This window comes from Magnolia sinica, chromosome 11, assembly GCF_029962835.1.
Source record: "Magnolia sinica isolate HGM2019 chromosome 11, MsV1, whole genome shotgun sequence".
In the NCBI taxonomy this organism is placed as follows: domain Eukaryota; kingdom Viridiplantae; phylum Streptophyta; class Magnoliopsida; order Magnoliales; family Magnoliaceae; genus Magnolia; species Magnolia sinica.
This window is the reverse complement of record NC_080583.1, coordinates 82,235,731-82,258,287: the sequence shown is the minus strand read 5'-3', so window position 1 is coordinate 82,258,287 and position 22,557 is coordinate 82,235,731. Positions and strand designations below refer to the sequence as shown.

Below are 22,557 nucleotides of genomic sequence, written 5' to 3'. Positions count from 1 at the left end.
TGAGTAAACTCTGTGGGGCCCTCCGTAATTTATATATTTTATCCACTTTGTCCATCCGTTTTTCCAGCTCATTTTAGGGGTTGATCCCAAAATTGAGACATATACAAATCTCAGGTGGACCACACCACAAGAAATAGTGAGAATAATGATTTCCACCGTTCAAACCTTCCTAGGGGCCACAATGATGTTTACTTGTCATCCAACCTGTTCATAAGATCACACAGACATGGATGATGAAGGGAAAATACAAATATCACTTGATCAAAAACTTACGTGGCCTCCAGGAATATTTCAACCGTAGAGGTTCAATTCGCACTGTTTCCTCTGATGTGGTCCACTTGAGCTTTGGATATGTTTCATTTTTGGGATAGAACCCTAAAATGAGCTGGAAAAACGGATGGACATAGTGGATAAAATACATAAATTACAGTGGGTCCCACAGTGTTTTCTCAGTACACAATCCGCTTGGGTGTTTGGGTATGGGATGGCAATGGGTTTATGTTCAGAGGTTGGAAGGCATGGCTTATGGACTCGACCCATCCGGACTCATTCGACTCTGAGTCGTGTTATGACTCGGCCGACTCTGGGCTGAATCGACCTGAGTCGACTCCCCCGAGTCAGAGGTTACTCAGTGGGTGACCCCTCCGTGTCTTAAAACCGAGTTTAACATACTATCCTATACTGGTAGGCATCGCCCGATATGTATCGATATTTAATGGTCGGCGATTAATGTCATGTGTACAGTGGGCCTCACATGCACAAATAGATAGGAAATATCAATGGTTGGATTACCATGAATTCTAATCCGTATGGTGCGACATGCAAGGTGGGCCACGCAAGTAATATTAGCTGGAAACGGATTGGCTACTCCCTATGCCTAGGAGTGTACATCGAGTTGAACCGAGTCGAGCTGGCCTCAACTTGGCTCAGCTCGGTTACCAAGCACACCCAGCTTGAACTTAGCTCGGCTCGGTGACCGAGTCAGCATCTCCAACTCAACTCAGCTCAGTCAATGATCAGACCATTTTGAGACGAGTTCGAGCCAGGTTGGAGCTTCCGAGCTTTCAAGCCGAGTTCGAGCCAAGTTCGACTTCGAGTGCTTACTAGAGGGCAGGGCAGGCGGCGAGCGGACTGTCGAGTGGTTACTGCTGATTGGGTGCCCAGCGACAGACGAGCAGAGAGAGGCGGAGGGCCTCTACTAGTCGGGTGGCGAGACGAGAGAGAGAGAGAGAGAGAGAGAGAGAGAGAGAGAGAGAGAGAGAGGGAGAGGCGCAGTTGGGTTGTTAGTCGGGCAGGATGAGCAGAGGGAGCTGCTGCGGGGTGAGCTTGTTGGACGGGAGCAGATAAAGAGGGAGGCAAGGAGTTGGTCGCTAGTCAGATGAGAGCAGAGAGAGAGGTAGGCAAGGAGAGAGCTGGTCACTAGTCAGACAAGAGCAGAGAGTTAGTCACTAGCCGGATGAGAGTATAGAGGGAGGGAGGCAGGGAGCTGGTCGCAGTCAGACGGGTTCTAATTTTTAAATAAATCAGGGAAATAAAAGAGAGGGGGGGATGGGTAGGATTTTTTTAAGTTTTTATACTTAGTTAACCTGGTTGAGCTAGTTTGAGCTACATATCAATTTGAGTCGAGTTGAGCTAGGGCCAGCTCGAGCTTGGCTCGAATTCATTTTTGAGCTCTAAAAAATGGCTCAACAACCAGCCCAAGTTGAGCTTGAATATTCGAGCTCTAAAAAACAGCTCAACTCAGCTTCGAACTGAGTGGATTTGAGCTTTTTCGACCCGAGTCGAGGGAGCTAACCAACCTAGCTCGGTTCGTGTACACCCTACCCCTGCCACCAGCACGATGGTCGTGGTCGATGCTCTGTGGGCCCCGCCATGATGTATGTATTTCATCCATTCCATTCATCCATTTTTACGGATCATTTTAGGGCTTGAATCCAAAAATGAGAGGGATATAAATCTCAAGTGGACCACTCCACAGGAAAACCATATTGATTTGATATCCACCATTAAAATCCTCCTAAGGCCCACTGTACTGTTTATTTGACATCCAATATGTTGATTAGGTCATACAATCCAGATGAAGGAAAAAAACAAAGATCAGCTTGATCCAAAACTTTTATGGCCCTCAAAAAGTTTTCAATGGTCGACGTTCATTCAACACTGTTTCCTGTAATGTGGTCCACTCGAGCTTTGGATATATTACAAATTTTGACACCATTACTAAAATAATCTGATAAAATAGATGGACGGTGTGGATAAGACACATAACTCATGATAAACCCACAATCCGATTTCATATAAAATGAGGTAAACATGATCAGCAAGGACAAAATTGTCAAATTTACTAGATAAAGACTACTTTCACTTCATCTTGTTAATCATGCCTGCCCCATGCACACATCTATGGTTGTGGTTGGCATCCCATCTCATCATTCCACGTAGTGTGGCCCAGATAAACCATGGATCTAAATAACATTTGGTCTTAAGATCTTACATCAAGGATAGAACCTGACAGACGGATTGGATTTCACGTATATAATACAGTGGGCCCAGTGGACCTACTGTTTTTTACCACCGCATAAAGAGGTGGTGTTGTAGAGGATTCCAGCCGTACAAGGACTTTTGCGGCCGAGCTGGTCTTGGTTGACCGGAATGTTCTACACGCGTTTTACTCACATAGGCAAAACAACAAATCCATATGGAGCGTACTATATTTCATATGCAAATCCACCCCGTCCATCAGGTGAGATCCTTATTTTAACCGTACAAAAAAATATAAGCCTGATTAAACCTCAGATGGGCCGCAGTAATGGAAAAAAATGGAATATTAGTCCTGAGACAAGTTCATGTGGTGTGGCCCGTATGAGTTATGAATAAGATCTAATTTTGTACGTTCACTTCATCCTGGATATCTAGATGCGATTAACGGATTTGATGAAAGATATACAGAATGGTAGGCCCATACGCAAACCTATGGTTTGCATTCCATTCCCAACGTTCCATGCCGTGTAGCCCACGTGACTTGTGGATCTACGTTATTTTTTCTTTTCTTCCCGCGCTGATTGTATACTAGCCCCACGTGATCCTAATGGAAGGAGTAGATTTCACATATACAATTAGTGGGTCCCAGATAGCTCGACTGTTTTAAACGGTGTATAGAAAACAGGTGTGGTGGAGGAAATCGGATTGCGTACTGAGTTACTAAGTAGTCTCTTATCGTACCGAGTAAACTCTGTTGGGCCCACGGTGAATGCGTGTGGTTTATCCATGCCGTCCATACGTTTTTAAATATCACTTTAGGTGTTGAGACCAAAATTGAAGTATATCCACACCCCAACTGGACCATACCACATGAAAGTATTGATTTCCACAGTTAAAACCATTCTAAAGCATGCAGTGATCTTTATTTTTCATCTTACCTGTTCATAAGATCAAACATAAATGGATGAAGGGAAAAATAAATAAATATCAGCTTGATCTAAAACTTCTGTGGCCACCAAAAACTTTTCAACAGTAGAAGTTCAATCCATACTGTTTACGTTGGTGTGGTCCACTTGATCTTGAAGCCCTAAAATTATCTGGTGAAATGGATGAATGGGTTGGATTAAAATCATCAATGAAGGTGGGCCCCACAGAGTTTACTCAGTACGCTTAGGGTACTGAGTTACGCCGCTTCGTTGTCGAGCATCCGGTTCGGAAGCGGATTGCGTACTGAGCATCCGATTAGGAAGCGGATGGCGTAAGCGTACCGGGTAAACTCTGTGGGGTCCACCGTGATTTATATATTTTATCCACTCCGTTAATCCATTTTAACGGATAATTTTAGGCTTAAGCTTAAAATTAAGTATATCCAAACCTCAATTGGACCACAACACTGGAAACAGTGTGAATTGAACATCTACCATTGAAAATTTCTTGGGGACCACAGAAGTTTTGGATCAAGCTTGTATTTATGTTTTCCCTTCATCCATGTTTTTGTGATCTTATGAACAGGTTGGATGAGAAATAAACATCAACTTGATCAATACTTTTATGGCCACCACGAAGGTTTTTCAACGGTTGAAATCATTATTCCAACTGTTTCCTATGGTATGGTCCACTTGATCTTTAGGTATACTTCTAAATTTTGGTCTCAAACTCCTAAAATAAGATGAAAAATGGTATGGATGAAACATATACATCATGATGGGCCCACAGAGTTTACTCAGCTACGATAAGAGCGTACTGAGTTACCGATTTCATCCGGTTCGGCCTTGGTATATTCCGAGGGCGCGGCGGTGGATCCTTGACTGGGTGGCCCACCGTGATGTATCTTCTTTACATACATGCCGTCCATCAGTTTTGACATAATGGCATTATACCAAAACTGAAGCAGAATGGTGGAGTAGACCACAAGAAACAAGAAACAACGGTGAGTGAGTATTAACAACATCCAGGGGCTACAGAAGTTTTGGATCAAGCTTGTATTTATGTTTTCCCTTCATCCATATTTTTGTGATCTTATGAACAGGTTGGATGAGAAAAAAACTTCACTGTGGGCCCTATAAAGGTTTCAACGGTGGAAATCATTATTCCAACTTTTTCCTATGGTATGGTCCACTTGATCTTTAGGTATACTTAAATTTTGGTCTCAACTCCTAAAATAAGATGAAAAAATGGATGGACGGCGTGGATAGACCAGATACATTCACGGTGTGCCCAACAGAGTTTACTCAGCACGATAAGAGCGTACTGAGTTACCGATTTCATCCGGTTCGGCCTTGGTATATTCCGAGGGCGCGGCGGTGGATCCTTGACTGTGGGGCCCACCGTGATGTATCTTCTTTACATACATGCCGTCCATCAGTTTTGAGATAATGGCATTATACCAGAACCGAAGCAGATCGGTGGACTAGACCACAAGAAACAAGAAACAACGGTGAGTGAGTATTAACAACATCTTGTGGGCCGCAAAAGTTTTTGATTAAGCTGACATTTGTTTGGCCCCTTCATCCATATCTTTGTGACCTTATCAACAGGTTGGATCAAAAATAAACATTCCAGTTACTCCCAAGAAGTTTTTAACGGTTGGTATGCAATCACTACTGATTCCTATGGTGTGGTCCACCTAAGATATATATTTTATTTATTTTTTGGATCTGCTATGAAATAAGATTTCAAAACGGATGGACGGCGTGGATGTAAGGAAAATACATCACTGTTAGTCCCACAGTCAGGGATCCGCAGACCTCGGTGTATCCTGGGATGCACTGCAGCCGCGCCCCTATATAACCCTCCCTCCCCCACTCTCTCGCTCTCTTCAACGCCGAGTGCCGTCCCGTAATCTTCACCGTCGAATCAAAGGGTATCTCTCTCTCTCTCTCTCTCTCTCTTCTTCTTCTTCTTCTTCTTCTTCTTGCTTGTTTGCTACGTATCTTTCACCACCGATATCGCCCTGTAACGGGCGATTCGTGTTCGTTTCGGACGAGAATTTAAACCACTTGCAGATAGTCTACCCTAAAGTCCACCGATCAGAATCAAAGGTCACAAGTGGGGTCCACCTAATAGGTGGACCGGCTTGGGCCCACCGTCTACACCGCACGTCTTGCCATACACGAGTGACACGTTCGTGGCAGAGATGGGCTGCCATGCCAGATTAGCAAGCAGCTGGCTGTAGCCGAACAGTTCTTACTTGTAAAAAAAAAGGGTTTTAGGTTAACATATAAGAGCAGCTCTAGGGTAACTCTAACAGCTCTACCGGGTTACTTTCAGAAACTGAGAGCTATTTGGTTGGAACCTTCATGAGATGCACTCCGTCCATCAGCTAAGCTGCGTCATTTTAACAATTTGATCCAAAAATCATGATCATCCAACACTCAGGTAGACCACACTGTAGGAAACAATTTGGATGGAACAGAGTCCACAATTAGTTTTGTGTAGGACTGCCGTGGGGTCCAATCCATTCATTTGATTGTCAGTATGAAATAATTAACTAAAAATCACAGTATTCTAAAACTCGGGAGGGCATGTTAATTTGGGAATTTTAGGGGTGTGTGTGTGTGTGTGTGTGTGTGTGTGTGTGTCTCTCTCTGTTCGGGGCACCTGAGTGTTGCATCATCCTGAGTTTTGGAATCAAGGGCTAATAAAGGGATCTCTACGCAATCAACGGCATGGATTTCATGCATGTTAAGTCGTTTCTCCCACATCAGTGAAAGTAACCTTGGTGGGTACCTACTGTGAGGTGCCCAGGTGTTTTCCAACAACAACCTCTCGTTGTACCAAAGAGAACATTGTTACTCTGGCAGGGTGCAATCAACGGCATGGATTTCATGCATGTTAAGTCGTTTCTCCCAAATCAGTGAAAGTAACCTTGGTGGGTACCTACCGTGAGGTACCCAGGTGTTTTCCAACAACGACCTCTCGTTATGCCAAAGAGACATTGTTACTCTGGCAGGGTGCAATTATGATACTTAGGGACAGAGAAATTGCTTAGAATTTGCATATGTTGCACACGAGTCGTTCAAACCAACTGACCAAATAATATGTTCAAGTTTAGAGGTATCATGAACCAAAAATTACACTTATTTGATTATCTGACTATTGAATTGGTGGACATTTATTGGATTACCTTTTTTTTTTCAAAATTTGAGAAAGTGTTTGATGCTTGTAAATAACTCAGAAAGTACACTTGTCATAGTAGTAACTTAAATTAAGCTGTCCAAATTATGTGTATCGGGTTAGATGTATTGCTAAACATAAGCTGAGCTTATTTGATCATGTGACTATCAGATTAGTAGATATTTAGTGGATGTCAACAGATAAGTGTCCACGAATCAGAGGTTAGGATTGTGCAAGCAATCTGATTTTTGGAATATAACTTCGAGATAGTGTGGTTCACAATTTAGCTGGTTTAATTGGAGTTAATGTATGTTGTGTGTACCATTTTGAAGTGCCTGCGGGTCAAGCATCACACGCAACCAGAGTTTCAAATAACTCCCCTTTTGCTTTTTCGGATGGTAAGGGATGAATTTATTAAACTAAATGAATGCATATACAGAAAAATAAAAAAGAAAAAGAAAAAGGCAAGAGGGTCCACCAAGTCCTCCCTCTTACAACTATTCAGTCCACTAATATGTGAAATGACTCTTCTACTAGCTCTCTACAGGACCGTAATGTTTAAATGTGAAATTCATGGATCTATCCTTCTTCTTTTTCTGGCTGTGGATGTGTATATAATGGCATGCCGGACCATTATTTGATAAGAATGTTCTCTATCAACTTGACTTGCTGAAAGTCAACCAAAGAGGTCCCAATTGAACACAAATCAAGAGTGCCCATACAGACTAGTATCACATCAATGTTTTGAAATTCGAATTGGATGGTATTGCAAGGAAGACCCATATCGCAAAATTTTCATCTCTCTCTCTCTCTCTACCCCCCTAGAAGACACTTAATTCCTACTTCCCAATTGATTTCCAATTGGTCTACCTTTCTTGCTTTTCTTCCTCTATTTATCATCTCCTATTTTCTTTGTTTTATTAACAATGTTTTTGCTCTAAAATTTCACATTTTTTCATTTTGCTTCTGTCAGATTCTTTGGCTCTACTGAACCCTGGTTTTTCCTCTTCTTTTCACGACCGTAACTTCTTGTCTATCGATCAATGGATCCGCAGCCCGAACCAGTGAGCTACATCTGTGGCGGTAATTCTGAAAAGTTTCCATTCATCAAGGGAGAAACATTTTCTGCCTATTTAACCCAAGAGTCCATGATTCATGCTTTTGATTGTTCTGTTTCTTTTTCATTTCTGAAAAACTTACGTTTTTTTGCTTGATGTTTAGATTGTGGAACGGAGAACACATTGAAGCCAGGTGATGTGATTCAATGTCGTGAATGCGGTTACCGCATCTTGTACAAAAAGCGCACTCGCAGAAGTAAGGAGATTTTAGCGTCATTGTTCTTTTCATTTTTTTATGTCTGATTACATATTTCTTGTTTATTCTTATATTTTTAGCAAGATATGTTTTTTGTTGTAAATCATCTAAAGAAAAAAATAATAATGATAACAATGGCTTACAGATATCTATTTATCAGTTGTGTAGGTTGGATGGGGTTATCATGAGCTTGTCTCAGTTGTGTAGGCTAAACAGTTTTATGTAATAGGGCATAGGGAAAGTGTTTGTCTACTGCTAGCTTTGTCACACTGACTAGAGATGGCAATGCAGGTCGACCTACTGACCCACTTAAAGGCTAGGCTTAAGTTGAATTTATTGGTTCTCTGGGGCTTTGTTTTGAGATGAACTACAACTACATCTCATTTGGATCATCACCAAAATGTATTATGTAGCTTTAATGATTTAGTCTCATTATCTTGAGTCAGAGCACGAAGCGGCATGCCGTAGGATAGATGTAGCTGGTCATCTACTACATATCTACCAGTAATCATGCCAACAAGGGACCCGATTGACACTTCCTTACTCCTTTGGGCTTCTTTTGTGGAAGTAGGCATGGCGGAGCTTTTCTCCCTCTCCTCTATTAGGCTTAGGCAGAAATTCCTCTTGTAGGCCCCACCATGATCTTCAGTCCATCTTTCCTAGTATGTGTTCTTCCTTCTGCTGTGCGCGGCACATCAGTCGTACGGCCAGGCCTAATCAAGAGAATGCAACATTCATTCATGGCAACAACATCACATTGGTCTTGATTGACGTAATTTTTTTTCCAATGAAAAATCAAGAACACACCATTTGGAGGCAGTTATTTGGTTTTCCTTGGTGATTGTAGACAATTTGTAGGGTGAGGGTGTTTTTCTGCCTTCGAGTTCAGCTTCTCGGTCGCTTCTTGTGAGATCACATTCTCGCGACTGCCACTATCTATGATTATCTTTGCAGATTTTTCTTTTTCTGTTTACAGTGCTAGTTGTATGGAAGATGCTACTCCGCAACCAATCCCCAATGTCAGTATGTTTCAGCATCAACACCAAAGCCTCTCCTTCATCATTATAGTTCACCTTATCCTCATCTTCATCTCCATAATCACCATACAAAGGGTTGCAATTTCTTTCCACCATCAGTTGCTTTCTTCTTCTTGGTAAGTTGGCTTCTTTTTACATGTAAAGGCCTCATGGCTTGGATAGCCACACTTAAAACACCAGAAGCTGCCACTACTGTCTTCGGTGTCACCTACTCGAGGATTTAAACCATGGACGCTTGATGTAGCTGTTGGTGGCGCAGATGGTTTCCTTGCAAGTGATTCTTTAGATGATCAAGTAGGGCCTGCATGATCAGGTTCTTTATTGTCATAGGTGTTGGTAGATCTGACAGATGAGCAGCCAAATCTGTTTCATGGTGTATCGCTTTGTGCTCCCACTCGAGATTGATGGGACTTGATCATCAAAGCCATTTGGTAGGCTTTGGCAATGGTCTATATGGAATATAGTGTAGAGAGTGTTGTATAGTGTGTTTGGTTAGTGGCTCATCTAATGTAAGTGCATGTGCACACTTTCCTCTTCTCCTGCAATGTACTATACGCTCTATTCTAATAAACATTGTGTGTTAGGGCATGTTAGCCAACACAACATTTTCCCTAAACTCTCATCTTTCTTCTTCTTCTCTCTCACTCTTCTCCTCTTTTCTCCACACTATAATCATAAAATCATTTTCTACTTATAGTTGTTCATATCGAAGGCTGCAAGCACCCGTGTAACAAGCAATAAGTTGCTTGTCCCTCTCAGCTAGGTCATTACGTGCGGTCAATTGATTGAACTCTTCCATGTAAGAATCCACATTGCAATCTCCTTGCCTCATTTCATGCAATTGCTAATACAAGGTCTGAGTGTAGTTATGAGGTAAGAATCTCTCTTTCATCACCTTCTCATTCTAGCCTAGGTGATGATCGGTGATCAACCTTGTCGATGATGGATTCATTGGATCTGCTCCTACCAGGGGAAGGCTTGCCCTTTTAACTTCTTAGACACTAGCTTGACTTGCCTCTCTCAGGAATGTCTTTGAAGTGAAAGATGCACTCGATCATGTCAAGTCAATTAGCTAACTCCCTAGCTTTGAGTCCACCCTGAAACTCAGGAAAATAAAGCTTGATTCCAAGTTCACGCCTCTTAGTCTTCAGGATGATAGCCTCTGACTCCCTACTATCGTCTTTTTCATACACCTCCTGGCACTTAGTGATGAAAGGGATTCTCTAGTTCCTCCAATAAAAACCTGAATCTCTGTCGACATAAGATACCAACTCGTATTGTGCCAAGTGCTGGATAGGTTACTTGATTTGCCTTCTCATGTGCAAAATCTCTTTTTTCACATGGATTGACTGGTGGATGTGCATCAGTGGCTGCTTGTCCGCAACCTCAACCTCGAGATGCCATGGACAATCCAACCATGGACTCTGATGCAAACCTAACGGCAAGCATGATAACATGCACAAATTAAGAAGATGAGAGAAATAAGGGAAAGAGATCTGCAAGAGTGTTTGTTGTCAATCCACATAACAGTACACATGACATTACAGGAATGCCTCGTGTTTGTTTTCTTCACCAATGACTGAATGCTACTGAGTCTTATTCCCTTATAAAGGACTTTACATCAAAGACAGGATCTAAAAAAATTTAATTTAAAAAATTAAAAATAAAAATAAAAATAAAAAAACTAATCCTAGATCTCTCTCATCTAACAAGGGTGGCTATTTAAAGTTATAACCAATGCGAAAAAAGGATAGTTTGAAATTCAAGCAAAAGGCCATTCAAAATGATCAGGAGGAAAATGAAGATGATCATAATCACTTATTGGCTTGTGGAATGTGGGCCTCATGTGGAGAATCACTGAAATATAAAGGAAACCTGCGTTTAGCCTAAGAGAAAACATGTTTCACAGAAAAATAGCGGCTGCCAAGTCAATTGAAGAGGAACCCACTTGGTGGAGGAAATTCCTCTGCCCATTTGGACATTCTGGACCAAACATTTAGAGAAGTCATTTTGGCAAAGGAATTCTTCTGCCGGTTTAGCCCCTCTACTGTGCCTTGTCTTTTGATCGAGCCAGTCCATATATGCATGGCTAGCATATTTGACAGGGACCTTTTGATTTATATGATGCAGGACATAAAAATTAACTATGATATGCAAGATCTCAGGCTTTAGATCATATTAATTCAAAAACAATCACATAAAAATTCCACGCCCCACACAAAAGTTCAAACATTCGAGCGAGAGGAATTTATGTGGGTCCAGGCCTACACATGTTAGGGCTGGATCATTAAAAATTATGGACCAAACAATACTCAAAGGGAAGTATAGTCATCCACACATGCACAGAAATATATTCTCAATCCAAGGGATTCACAAGTTTCAATCCAAAAAACCCTAGGGTTAGGGAAAATGGGCAAATAAATTGGAATTGATGCAATCTAGGGTTAGGGTTATGGAAGGTAAGTACGAGAGTGATGAGAGAGGTGAGAAAACGGAACTCGTCGACAGTCCTTGTGCCCGGTCAGCGGGCCAGACTTGACGCACGTGCGCAGGGGCCTGGTCGGCCAAGGGTGGGCTCCAAAACTCCCGAGTTTCGGCTCGATCCAATGTGCGGTTTGTACGTGGTGCTTCGCCGAAGTTTCAGCCCTCCTGCAGGGCCAGATTCTGGAATTCTTCTGTAAAGAGGAAAATCGCTGCAATTAAGGGCGGATTTGAGGCGTAGATGATTGTAAGAGATGAGAATTATGGATAGTCGAAGATGGGAGCGAATCGGGATAGATGTGGCTTTGCACCATGGTAGTTAGCCCTTCGAGGAAGGGAGGGTTTCACATCCAATTGGATTTCCACAACTCAAAACTCAAAGGAGTAGAAAAAACGGAGGAATATTTATTAAACTTCAATGAGAAAAAAAACCTTACAAGGGGCACCTATTTATAAAAAAACCCTATACCAAAACTCGAGTCATGTGTGCAACCTATTACTTGGCGACGAAGTAATAAAAAATAACAACTAATCAAAGTAATCTAAACCGTCCATGATGCTCTAAATAATAATAATAAGCAAAACCTAAAATATGAAATTAATTAGACTAGTGGGTCATGATCATGAGAACATGGTGGGCTTTATATGGCTATCGGGTCTACTCCAATGAACCAAAACTCAGTCTTCTAACTAGGATGCCCTCCATGGACGTCGTCATCGATCCAGATCGATGGTGGGGTCTTCCTCCTTGCGTATGTGCGTAGGGGGGTGTGCGTGTGCGCGTGATGTCCCCATCAACTCTCCCTGTCTGCAAAGATTTCGCTACTGGCGAAACAAAACTCCTGAACCGCTCTAAGATGTTATGATTAAGTCTCTGAAGCTCATTCTCAGTAAGTCACGTATTGTCTGAAGCTGGGCGTGACTTCCACTTAACCAGGTACTTCTGAAACCCGTCGTCCGATGTTGATACTATCTGATGGTCCAGAATATCCTCTATTTCTTCTCTGGGTGTGGAAATATTAGGTATGTGAGGTAGAGGCTGAGAAGAGAGGTCGGAAAGAGGCCATGAGTCAAGGGACAAATCTGGGGAATCAGGATGGGTGGGCGAAGGGGTAGACAAAGTATCAGTGGTCCCCTGAAAAGTAATTAGATCCTCCATATTGAATGTGGAACTAATTCCCATGGAAGGCGGAAGATTTACCACATATGCATTGAGACCGTTTCGTTTTATAATTTTGAAGGGTCCAGTGTTATGCTCGTGTAATTTACGAACGGCCCACTGAGGATACTGCTTGAGCCTAATACGGACCATCACAGAGTCCCCTACATTGAATTCCTTGAAACGTTTATGCTGGTCTACAGAAAATTTGTAATGTTCATTACTAGTAGTGATCTTTCACCTGATTTCTTGATGCAATGAATGAATGTGATGCGCAAAAGACTCTACAAACTCTGACAGCCTATGGGACAGTGACATAGGGACAAGGTCAATAGGCTTTATAAGCTTATAACCAGTAATGACTTCAAAAGGACTGGACCTGTGGACTTATTGACAGAACTATTGAACGCAAACTCGGCTATAGGTAGTATGGTGTCCCATGTCTTGGTGTGCTCTCTCACTAAACATCTAAGCAAACTCCCTAGGCTCCTATTGACCACCTCAGTTTGACCATCGGTCTGAGGGTGGTAGGCAAAAGAAAATTGGAGCCTATTATTCATCATTTGCCATAGTGTCTTTCAAAAATAACTCATGAATCGCACGTCCCGGTCAGACACTATGGTTTTTGGTAACCCATGTAGTTTGATGACCTCACTAAAGAATAGCTTGGCAACTTGCGATGCATCGGAGGTCTTAGAACAAGGAATGAAGTGGGCCATTTTAGAAAAACGGTCCATGAAAACAAATATCGAATCGTGTTTCCGAATAGTCTTGGGGAGTCCAAGCATGAAATCTATATTAATGTCCTGCCAAGGGATGAATGGAACTGGCAAAGGTGTGTATGATCATGTGTTTTGTTTCCTTTGCTTTACCAGTTGATAAGTACGACATTGCCATATAATTTTGGTCACGTTTCACTTGAGGCTTGGCCAATGAAACCTATCCTCCACTAAGCCAATGGTCTTGTCTTGACTGAAATGACTCGCGACTCTTTCTGAATGTAACTCACAGACAAGAAAATCACAGAGGGAGGTGCGCAGTATGCATAAGCGATCACTCCTAAACAAATATCTGTCTAAAATCAAGTACTCACTGCTAGCTCTTAACGGACTCTCTAATAACGACGCGTACACAACTCCAAAATCTGGATACTCAAAATACTCTTCTTTGATACACTCGAGGCAATTCTATGAGCGTTGAAGTCACGGGCCTCGAACACATCAAAGAAGATTATTCTGAGTGTCCAGATTTTGGAGTTGTGTATGCTTCGTTGTTAGAGAGTCCGTTAGGAGCTAGCAGTGAGTATTTGATTTTAGACAGATATTTGTTTAAGAGTGACTGCTTGTGCATACTGTGCACCTCCCTCCGCGATTTTCTTGTCTGTGAGTTGCATTCAGGAGGAGTCGCGAGTCATTTCGGTCGAGACAAGACCATTGCCCTAGTGGAGGATAAGTTTCATTAGCCAAGCCTCAAGCAAGACATGGCCAAAAATTATAGGGCAATGTCGTACTTGTCAATTGGCAAAGAAAAGGAAACAAAACACAGGATTATGCACACCTTTGTCAATTCCATTCATCCCTTAGCCGAACATCAGTATGGACTTCGTGCTTGGACTCCCCAAGACTATTCAGAACCACAATTCGTGGACCGTTTTTCTAAAATGGCCTACTTCATTCCTTGTTTTCAATCCTCTGACGCATCGCATGTTACCAAGCTATTCTTTAGTGAAGTCGTCAAACTGCATGGGTTACTAAAAACTATAGTATCTGACCGAGACGTGCGATTCATGAGTTACCTTTGGAAGACACTATAACACATGATGAATACTAGGCTCCAATTTTCTTCTAATTACCACCCTCAGACTGAGGTGGTTAATAAGAGCATAGGGAGTTTGCTCAGATGTTTAGTGGGGGAGCACACTATGACATGTGACACCGTACTACCTATAGCCGAGTTTGTGTTCAATAGGTCCACAGGTATAAGTCCTTTTGAAGTCGTTACTGGTTATAAGCCTAGGAAGCCTATTAATCTTGTCCCTATGTCACTGTCCCATAGGCCGTCAGAGTCTGCAGAGTCTTTTGCGCATCACATTCATTCATTGCATCAAGAAATCAAGCGAAAGATCACTACTAGTAATGAACATTACAAATTTTTTGCAGACCAGTATAAACGTTTCAAGGAATTCAATGTAGGAGACTCAGTGATGGTCCACATTAGGCCCGAGCGGTATCCTCAGAGGGCGTTCGTAAATTACATGCGCGTAGCGCTAGGCCCTTCAAAATTATAAAACGAAACGGTGTCAATGCGTATGTGGTAGATCTTTCACTTTCCATGGGAATTAGTTCCACATTCAATATGGAGGATCTAGTTACTTTTCAGGGGACCACTGATACTTTGTCCAGCCCTTCGCCCATCCATCCTGATTCCCCAGATCTGTCCCTTGCCCCATGGCCTCTTCCCGATCTTTCTTCCCAGCTTCTACCTCCCATACCTAACCTTCCTACACTCAAAGAGGAAATAGAGGATATTCTGGACCATCAGATAGTATCAACGGCGGTTTCAAAAGTACCCGGTTAAATGGAAGTCACGTGCAGCTTCAGACAGAACGTGGCTCACTGAGGAGGAGCTTCAGAGACTTGATCTTGACATCTTGGAGCAGTTTAGGAGTTTTGTTTCGCCAATGACGAAATCTTCGTAGCCAGGGAGAGTTGATGAGGACATCATATGCACACACACACCCCCATTTGCACGTACGCAAGAAGGAGGAAGACCCTACCATCGATCTGGATCGATGACGACGTCCAAGGAGGGCCTCCTAGTTAGAAGATTGAGTTTTAGTTAGTTGGAGTAGGCTCGATAGCCATGTAAAGCCTACCATGGGTTCTCATGATCATGGTCCACTAGTCTAATTAATCTCGTATTTTAGGTTTTGCTTATTATTGTCATTTAGAGTATCATGAACGGTTTAAATTACTTTGATTAGTTGTTATTTTTTATTACTTTGTCGCCAAGTAATAGGTTGTGCACATGGCACGAGTTTTGGGGTATAGGGTTTTCTTATAAATAGGCGCCCCTTGTAGGGTTTTTTCCTCATTGAAGTTTAATAAAAATTCCTATGTTTTTTCTACTATCCTGAGTTCCGAGCTGTGGAAATCCAGTTGGGTGTGAAACCCCCCTCCCTCGAAGGGCTGACTACTGTAGTGCGTAGCCACATTTATCCCGATTCACCCCCATCTTCGACTCTCCATACTTCTCATCTCTTACAATCATCTACGCTTCAAATCCGCCCTTTATTGCAGTAATTTTTCTCTTTACAGCAGAATTCCAGAATCTGACCCTGCAGGAGGGTTGAAACTTCGGTGGAGCACCACGCACAAACCGCACATCGGATCGAGCCGAAACTCGGGGGTTTTGGAGCCCACCCCTGGCCGACCAAACTCAAGCAATCGGTTTCAGGAACCGGGGCCCTCAGGCATGTGCGACCAGGCCCCTGCACACGTGCGTCAGGTCTGGCCCGCTGTCCGGACGCAAGGACTGTCGACATGTTTCGTTTTCTCACCTCTCTCATCCCTCTCATACTTACCTTCCATAACCCTAACCCTAGATTGCGTTAATTCCAATTTAATTTGCCCCTTTTCCCTAACCCTAGGGTTTTCTCTGGATTGAAACCTGTGAATCCCTTGGATTGAGAATATATTTCTATGCATGTGTGGGTGACTATACTTCCCTTTGAGTATTGTTTGGTCCATAGTTCTTAGTGATCTAGCCTTAACATGTGTAGGACTGGACCCACATAGATTCCCCTTGCTTGAATGTTTGAACTTTTGTGTAAGGCGTGGAATTTTTATGTAATTGTTTCTGAATTAGTATGATCTAAAGCTTGAGATCTTGCATATCAAAGTTAATTTTCATGTCCTGAATCAAATTTTGGGGCCTGAGTTATGAGATAAAGGGATTAATTCGCCATACTCTAATAGTTTGAGCTTTTAGAGCAAGTGGTTAATTGTCTTGCATCAAAGTGGGAGGTCTCGTGTTCGAGACTCCTCATTGGGGGTGATTAATGCAAGAATATTTTCACACTGGGCTCGAGCGGGGTTGACTGTGGGATGCAGAGACACACTCGGGGTGGGCAGCTCGTGTGTGGCGATACCCATGTGAGGCGGTACCCAGAAATTTAGGATATCTTGATGACGGCCAGCATATCCTAAATCTCTTTCATCCAATGGGTGTGGTTATTTTTAAGTGGCAACCAATGATTTTATTTTTTATTTTTTATTTTTATTTATTTATTTATTTATTTTTTAATGGATAAAAAAAAAGGAAGGAAGAAAAGTTTGAAATTCTAGCAAAAAGCCATCCACAAGGATCTGGAGGATTCCTCGGTGAGTTTGGCCTCTCTGTTGCTTGAGCTGGTCCATATGTGCATGGGCCAGCATATCTGCATCAAATGCTACAAATCGTAACTTGACTTGTTCAACCATCTGAAACCACTCAAAATAATTTTCCATCGACTCCAACCATTCATAGAAGACATTAGGGTGTAGACTAGCCCAGTTGCCTGTCCCCACCATCACGTGCTCATATCTTTTGCTCATTGAGGTTGGGTGGCCTCGGCATAAATTCAGATACTCGTGACGAGGATTGTAGGTGCCCATGGCCCTTGCCAAGGATATGGAGGCTGCTAATATCATGGGTGGGTCTCAAGCTCAAATTCATGATTCGTGTCAACTCTACGTGGTGTCCAAAACCCAGATTGCTAAGGGGAACAATTCCCTGATTGCATAAATTCCTTGAGATTAGTATTGCTATTAACCTATGGTTCAGTAGTGTTCTTGTTCTTCCTGTTATTCCTCCAACACGGACATACAGCTGTTTAAATCCGTAAACTGATCAATCAATTTCTGGACGGTTTTGAACAGTTTGCTTTGACTCTCACTCGCCATCTTAGGACTGTAGGAAGTCTCACTTCTTGTGGGCTTTAAGACAATAGGTATCAGAGGAGAATAATGCCACCTAAGGTAGGTTTAGACCTCAAAGGTACTGGTTTGGATAGATTCAAGGATAAGAGTTTGTATCAAAATAGGGGTTGGCATGGGCTATTATAGTCCTAACTTCGGTTGAAATTGTGATGGCTGAGAGGGACAGATTTGAAGGTGTAATTAAGGGCTGAGTTTAACCTGTGAGGTGTAATTAAGGGCTGGAGCTGGTTTTTTGGGAACTGTAGGGGGGTAGGATCCTTTTAAATTGGATGAGACAGTGGTTGGGTCTATGGGCTGAGGGACTGTATATAGAGCATATGGGGTGTGGAGGATTTCGGGTCTGGAATTTTGTTGTAATGGAGTCTGTGAATGGCAGTGGGGTGAGGATAGGGAAGCTATAGGTGTGGTTGACAGACAGGGATTAGGTCTGATTTTGGGAGATAGCTAGGGTTACTGTAGGTTCAAGGTTTTTAAGGTTGTAAAAGGTAGTGGTTGCCATAGTATGGTATCTGTGGGGTATAATGGTGATCGGGTGCTGCGGTTGTAATTGTAGCAGGGTTTGGGGAAAGGGAAATAAAAAAATGGAAGTGGAAAGAAAGGAAAGTAACAATCAAACACTGAGAGCGTAGCTTGCTCTTGATATCACTTACTGCAATCAGATTCAAACAGAAATTAACCATGAGATTAGGTGTGGCAATGCATCGGGTTGGTCAACCCAAGCCCAACCCATTTGTGAAACAGACCAAGAATTCTGGCCCGGACATGACCTATGGTCCATTACCCTTTGCCTGACCTGACCCACTTACAATTCATCAAGCCCAAGCTCAAGCCCGACCTGACCCGACCTATTTAATTGCAAAGCTCATCAACCGCACCTGCACAACCCAACCGAGATTTTGAAATGGAATATAGGGCTTAAGGCATGTCCAGCAGCCTTGTTAGTGGAAACAGACATAAATATGCATTATACATATTCTCTGTACTATCTATATTATTTTACCAGGTCCTAGCCCTAGGGTGAACCCGAACCGAGCCATTGACATAAGTGGGCCACATTTTGTAGCCCAAGACCGACCCACTACCCCATATAGCTTGGGCCAAACCTGCCTCAGAAGCATGTCAGTCCAGTTGACCCGTGGGCCGACCCAGCCCACTTTTCCAGCAAGCAAGACACCAAAGTTGCAAGAAAATAACCCCTTGTGCAGGAAGAATACTTCAATAGTTGAAGAGAATGAGCGCAATGCTCAACAGCTCTCTACTCCAGTCACATGATTCTCCCCCCAATACTACTGTTGAGAAACAAAACTCTCAACAATGTTTAATCATACAAGGTTTCCTTATTTGATCAAATCTCTAATCTTAGCACAATCTAGACTTTCTACAAGTACAAGGAAACTGACTAAAGAAAAAGGAAAGTAGGGAATTACTAATAACATATAACTTCATACAGAGAGTATGCATCGGATAGCGAAAGGCATGGAATAAAGAAACTCCTGACATCATGCCACGTCTGATCGAAGATCCTGCCCTCTTAAAGGATGCTTGCTTTAGTAATGGAGATGTGCGCAACCTTGCAAAATGTTGTTGGCTTCAACTCCTTCATTGGGTTGGGTCGGGCCGGGTCGGGCAGGCCGGGCCTGGGCTTGGATATCTGCTGATTGGTCAGGCCTAGTAATCTCACCTCGGATCACAAATCAGGCTTGGGCTTGGATTCTGTGCCATTTATTAAATTGGTCAGAGGCTTGGGCTGACCCTGGCCCACATCCTGCCTGTCACTGCCCCTAAGACTAACCTGGGCCGTAGCTTCTTGATGGTGGTTCTGATCTTATATTTATCTTCATGGTGGTTCTGATCTTATATTTATCTTCATGATGGCCAAGGATTTTGTTAGCAAGATGTTATAGTGGTATTGAATTTGCTTGCTTTGATTCATGGACAACAATGTAGACTGATGCAGGGTTCAATTTATGCTACTTTCAAAACCATCACTTGCATGAAATGTTTGTCAAAAAGATGCACTTCAAAACTTTGAATAAGCATCTTGAAAGAACCCGAAGTATTTTTCATACAAAAACAAGATTGCATGTTGAGCCTTTGCAAAGAGACTGGTGGAAGATTAGTACCATATAGAGAATGTGAAGGATCATCGGTGAATTCTCGAGTCAAATAGGATGGTAGTATGCTCAAGGATTTGGTAGAGGTAGAAGTATGTTGGAGTAAGGTAGTCTATATTTTATATTTTGGACGAAAGATTAAGGATCATATGGCTCCTGGGGATCCAGATTCCATCAGGTGTTTGGGTCCTAGGTAAGGGTGGGAAATGAATTCCCACAGGAATCCAATTCCCAAAATTGGCCCCTGTTATGATTCCCATATTTAAGATGGGTTGCAAATATTTGGGAAATGGGTTCCCATCCAATGGTCATATTTTTGGAGATGATAGTAAAGATCTCTCTTCTCCTAACAACTCGTTCCCAATATCCAAACACAAAATCTAGATTCCCCAGAATAGCTTTGTCAAATGTCAATACCCAAACACCATAGACCAAATCTCTTTAATTGGGAATCTGTTCCCCGGAAACGGATTCACGACCCCTTTTAAGATTCACAACTCCTTCTCATATCCAAACACAAACTATATTCCTGACAATAGTTTTCTTAATACCCAAACACCATAGACAGAATCTCTTTTACTGGGAATCTGTTTATGAGAAACAGATTCAAGAATCCTTTTAGATTCCAGGGAGCAAAAAGACTCCTAAGGGGGCATTTGGTGCATGGTATTAGATGGGATTAGGTGGGATGGAATTGCATTTGGTCCTATGCCAATTCCACTCAATGTTTGGGTAGACTTGGAAAAGATTGGAATTAGATTAGATGGAATTGCATCAGGTCCTGTGCCAATTCCACTCAATGTTAGCAAGTTGTGTAGGTCCCACCATGATGTGTGGGCTATATCCACACCGTCCACCCATTTTTTGAGATTGTTGTAGAGCATGTGCCAAAAAATTAGGTAGATCTAAAGCTCAAGTGGACCCCACCATAGAAAGCAGCGGGGATTGAATACCTACCGTTGAAAACTTCTTTGGGGCCACATAAGTTTTGGATCTGCCTCATTTTTAGGCTCATGCCATAAAATGAGGTTACAAAACAAATGAACGGTTTGGATATAACACATGTTATTCTCAATAGTTTCAAATGATGGTGGGTATATCCATTCAATGTACCACCGTATTACAAACATAGCATGGAATTAAGCTTATCCCATGGTAATAGGGGACAATCCCTGCTTATATGTAATAATTATGTTTTTTGAGTCCCATCCCACCTAATCCTTCCCAATACCATGCGCCAAACACCCCCTAAGGGTATGGTGTGTATGTGCTCAAAATCTTTTTTGTGCATATTAGTTGTGAGCTTGCGTTAGAAGTACATATTCAATAGGATTCTGACATGAATCGGATTCTCAGTTCCCATTAGTTACTATCTTTCAATCTACTTCATTTGATAGTGGAATCTGATTTTCAAATTGAATCATTGCCCTTGAAACATTCTTGATTTTTGCTTTTTCCGTTGCAGTTGTTCAATATGAAGCACGCTGAAGACAATCCTGGGAAGGATGACGGCATCCAAAGTCCCACCAACTCTGTTACCATCAAGCATCCTTAAGTGACTTGGATTCTTATGAAGTATTAGGTAACTTGGAGTCTTGGTATAGATAATGTGATTAGAGTTATCATTGTCAGTGAAACCTTGGTTTCTACTCTATTGACAGTAAATCTTATAGTTTTGCATACGAAGATTGTGCTCTTTTTCTCCCTTGGGTATGGGAATTTATGCATGATGTGATATTAGGCATTTTGGTGTTGGCGTGAGCTCTGGAAAGAGAGCCATGCTTGTGTTGTAATTAGTCGCCTTGGTGGTGAGGCTATTTTAGCAGTAGGGCATCATACTCATGTGTAGGCCTGCCACCTAGCTTGCACCAACCCCACCATGCAAGCAAGCTTGCATTTTATTCCATTTATATGGGCAAAGTTCCAAAGACTCTGTTACAGCGAGGCTGTCCATGGGAAGATGTTCCTGTGTTCATTGATGATGTTGTGGTCCTGTTCAGGGTGCGAATTGGTCAGGTCAGGTCAGGGGGAGTCCCAAGCCAGCTTATTTAACAATCGGTTCAGAATTTTTTAGGTCCATACTCGACCCATTAGAACTGGATCATGTCCAAGTAGTAATTTTTTATTTTTTATTTTTAGAGAGAGAGAGAGAGAGAGAGAGAGAGAGAGAGAGAGCCAAAGTCATCCTCCACCAAGACCCGACCCATCAATCTTATGGATTGGGTTTGGGTTGTCCTCTACCCAGACCATTAATCTCATGGATTGGATTTGGGTCTGGTCTAAAAATGACGAGTTACTGACACAGAAAATGCTCTAAACATATTATTCGATGGAGTTAAGTGAATGAGCTATAGGAGCACATATCTTAGATGCACTTGGGAAGAATTTAAGAGTAAAAAAAAAAATCCAGTATAGATAGTCTTCCGTAAACTAATTCATGAACTAATATATTTGGAGCATTATTTGTGTTAAACTTGTAATTTTTACACTGCACCCAAACCCAATCCATGAAATCAATGGGTCGGGTCTGGGTAGAGGATGACCTTGGTTTTTATTTTTCCCCCATCTTTTGATCTTTCTTTTGTGATGAGTGTATTTTTCTTCCTGGGTCGAGCTTTTCTTGCCTTTTTTGGGCATTTCCTTTTCTAATAATAGGAAAGATGTGTGTGTATTGGGGGTGGCTTTTACTCCCACATGTGTGGGGGTATTTTGGTCTTTTGGCCAACTAAAGTAAAATAAGTGAAAACGACTCTTTTGCTTAAAGAGAGTTCTGGCAACACACAGGGTTTTTTTTTTTTCTTCTTCGAGTAAAAGAGGTGAGGAGAAAATTAGGTTTTGTAGAAGAAGAAGATCAAGAGCATTCTACTACCGAAATC

General features: G+C 42.2%; 1 protein-coding gene across 1 annotated transcript; it reads left to right on the top strand.

The window, feature by feature from the left end:
• Positions 1-7,520: 7,520 nt before the first annotated feature.
• Positions 7,521-21,425, top strand: LOC131219513 (DNA-directed RNA polymerases II, IV and V subunit 12). The gene is made up of 3 exons (XM_058214685.1): positions 7,521-7,680; positions 7,819-7,911; positions 21,147-21,425. The coding sequence occupies exons 1-3, from the start codon at positions 7,641-7,643 to the stop codon at positions 21,167-21,169; spliced, it is 156 nt and encodes a 51-aa protein (XP_058070668.1). The 5' UTR covers positions 7,521-7,640; the 3' UTR covers positions 21,170-21,425.
• Positions 21,426-22,557: the final 1,132 nt, after the last annotated feature.